Below are 2,735 nucleotides of genomic sequence, written 5' to 3'. Positions count from 1 at the left end.
GCATCCTGTCAACGCTGCAAACAAATGGGTTCGGCTCAGCTCTCCAGTTGGGAACCCGCAAGATTACACACAAGGATAGTGCTTACTCACCACTAGCTCGCTCAGCTTCTGGTGTAGCCACGGTTCACAACAGGGATGCAACACCAGGCGCCCTCTTTCCACCTCCTAAACACGTCTCGTCGCTGCCTGTGTGTGTGCCACTCGCATGAGAAACGTAGGGCAAAAGTGACCTAAAGGTGGATGGTGGGAACACGACACCGCGAATTCCGGGCACAGTTTGTAAAGAAAACTCAGAGGCGTTTCCTTTTTCCCCTGCTTGTTTCCTCCCTAGCGGTGGGAAGGGTGGGGGCGGGAGTAGGGATGTGACAAAACTCGGTTGCGGCGCCCATTCCCGGGGCGGGAGCGCTCCCGCTGACAGCCACCCCGGGAGGGGGAGAGAGGAGCGGGCTGCGCCCCGGCCGCCTCCCCGCCCCGCGGCAGCCCGCTCGGCTCCCCTCGGCCGCGGGGGTGCGGCTCCCCGCAGTTGCCGCCCTCCCGGGCCGCACGCAGGTCCGCACCTCGCACAGGCGAGCGCGCGCGCCCCAGTCCGGGCGACGAGGTGGGCGGCGACCCATCCGGTAGGACCCGTCCCGTCTCTGCGCGCGCTGTGACCTCCGGAGGGAGCGGAGAGGCCCCCAGGGGCGCGGATCTCGGGGAGCTGTGTTTCCTACGTCTCGGGTGCACAACGGAGGCCCCGGAGCACCCCCCGCCTCCCCGTCTTCCCCTGCGAACCCTCGGGAAAGCGCTCGCCCTGTCGATCGCCTGGAACCCCTACAAAAGCTGGGAGCGGAGACGCGGCGCCGCCGGCGTGGGGGCGCGGGCAGCCGCCTCCACCGACAGCGCGGTGCGCCGGCCGTGCTCGGAGCTACGCGGGAAGGGAGCGGCTCGTAGCAACAGGTGCAGCCCGAAGCCGCTCCCGGAACGAGGCAGCCGGCCAGGAACCAGGACCCGGTAAGGCGCCGAGGGGTCTCTCGGTGCGGCTGCCCTGGCGAGTCCCTCCTCCCCGGCTCGGGGCGGGGAGGGGGGGGCGGGTGCCGCGCAGAGGGACCCCCGCCCGGGAGGGTCCAGAGCGGGGCTCCCGGCACAGAGACGGTCCCAGTAGGCGCAGCCGCGGGGGCCTTGGGCTCGGGAACCCGCGCGCCCTGCGTGCTGGGGGCCGGGACCCCCGGCCGTCCTCGGAGCCTTCTTCCCCAGCAGGCGCCGTCGCCAGCGCGCCCGGGCGCCCCGCGCGGGCCATGGAGCCGGCAGCCGGGAACCTCAGCGACGGGAACGCGAGCGGCCCCGAGCCCCCAGCCCCGGAGCCCAGGCCGCTCTTCGGCATCGGCGTCGAGAACGTCGTCACCCTGGTGCTGTTCGGCCTGATCTTCGCGCTCGGCGTGCTGGGCAACAGCCTGGTGATCACCGTGCTGGCGCGCAGCAAGCCTGGCCGGCCGCGCAGCACCACCAACCTGTTCATCCTCAACCTGAGCATCGCCGACCTAGCCTACCTGCTCTTCTGCGTCCCCTTCCAGGCCACGGTCTACGCGCTGCCCTCCTGGGTGCTGGGCGCCTTCGTCTGCAAGTTCATCCACTACTTCTTCACCGTCTCCATGCTGGTCAGCATCTTCACGCTGGCCGCGATGTCCGTGGACCGCTACGTGGCCATCGTGCACTCCCGGCGCTCCTCCTCCCTGCGGGTGTCCCGCAACGCGCTGCTGGGCGTGGGCTTCATCTGGGCGCTGTCCATCGCCATGGCCTCGCCCGTGGCCTACCACCAGCGCCTCTTCCACTGGGAGGTCAGCAACCAGACCTTCTGCTGGGAGCAGTGGCCCAACCAGCGCCACAAGAAGGCCTACGTGGTGTGCACCTTCGTCTTCGGCTACCTGCTGCCGCTTCTGCTCATTTGCTTCTGCTACGCCAAGGTGGGCGCGCGGGGCGCGGGGCGCGGGGCGCGGGCGGCCAGCTACCGGCCTGGGAGTAGCTCCTGGGTCCCCGTGCTCCTCTGGGAGCCCCTTGGACCTCACTGTCTTGGGCGGTTCGGGTTGAGAACGGTCCCCAATGCACTTTGCCCTCGCCGGTCTGGTGGTGCGCGAGAAAGTTACTTGGAGTCCGGGAGACGCAGAACAAAGTGTGAGACTTCCCAGAGGTCTCGCCTCCCCTCGGCCTCCTGCCACCTCAGCCCTTGACCCCGAATTTGTCTTTGCTGCAGCGGGCAGCTGAGCGGTCAACGCCCACCTCTCAGAAGAGGAATCGGGCTCAGTTTTAGGCACTCAGACCCAGTCTCCAGGATGAAATCTCCGCGGCCCGAGTGCAGATAGGTTCTGAGCGCCCCCAGCAGGAGCGCGGCCCCATGTTCCCTCCCCAGCGCTCTGCTGGGACGCCCTGCGTGGTGGCCCTGGTCCCCTTCCTGCTCTGTGAAGCCTTGCTCCTGGAGACGGTGTTTCGGATTTTATTTTACTCCAAGTTTAAGCTTTATAAGCCAGGTGCTAAGAGAATATTTCTTCACAGAATTTTGACCCTAGTCAGGATTGGGTGGGTTTCCAATTAGAAGGGTTGTGTAGACAATATTAGGTGATTCAGGCCTGAATCCCTAACTGTCCTCAAGAGATGCATTACTACGCATGTGGCCCAGCTCTCCCTCCCTCTGTGGCCCAGCTCCCCCCTCCCTCTGTGGCCCAGCTCCCCCCTCCCTCCGTGGCCCAGCTCCCCCCTCCCTC

At 66.9% G+C, this 2,735-nt stretch overlaps 1 protein-coding gene across 1 annotated transcript in view; it reads left to right on the top strand.

The window, feature by feature from the left end:
• Window positions 1–1,274: 1,274 nt before the first annotated feature.
• The window catches only part of GALR1 (galanin receptor 1), a 12,999-nt gene continuing 11,538 nt past the window's right edge, over window positions 1,275–2,735 (top strand). Inside the window, exon 1 of the mRNA XM_049619238.1 lies at window positions 1,275–1,940. Coding sequence (XP_049475195.1) covers window positions 1,275–1,940 — 666 coding nt within the window. The remainder of the gene's footprint in view (window positions 1,941–2,735) is intronic.

The sequence above is a fragment of the Panthera uncia genome (genome assembly GCF_023721935.1).
Source record: "Panthera uncia isolate 11264 chromosome D3 unlocalized genomic scaffold, Puncia_PCG_1.0 HiC_scaffold_8, whole genome shotgun sequence".
Lineage (NCBI taxonomy): Eukaryota > Metazoa > Chordata > Mammalia > Carnivora > Felidae > Panthera > Panthera uncia.
Note: the sequence above shows the minus strand (reverse complement) of the source record. Positions and strands in the feature narration are given on the sequence as shown.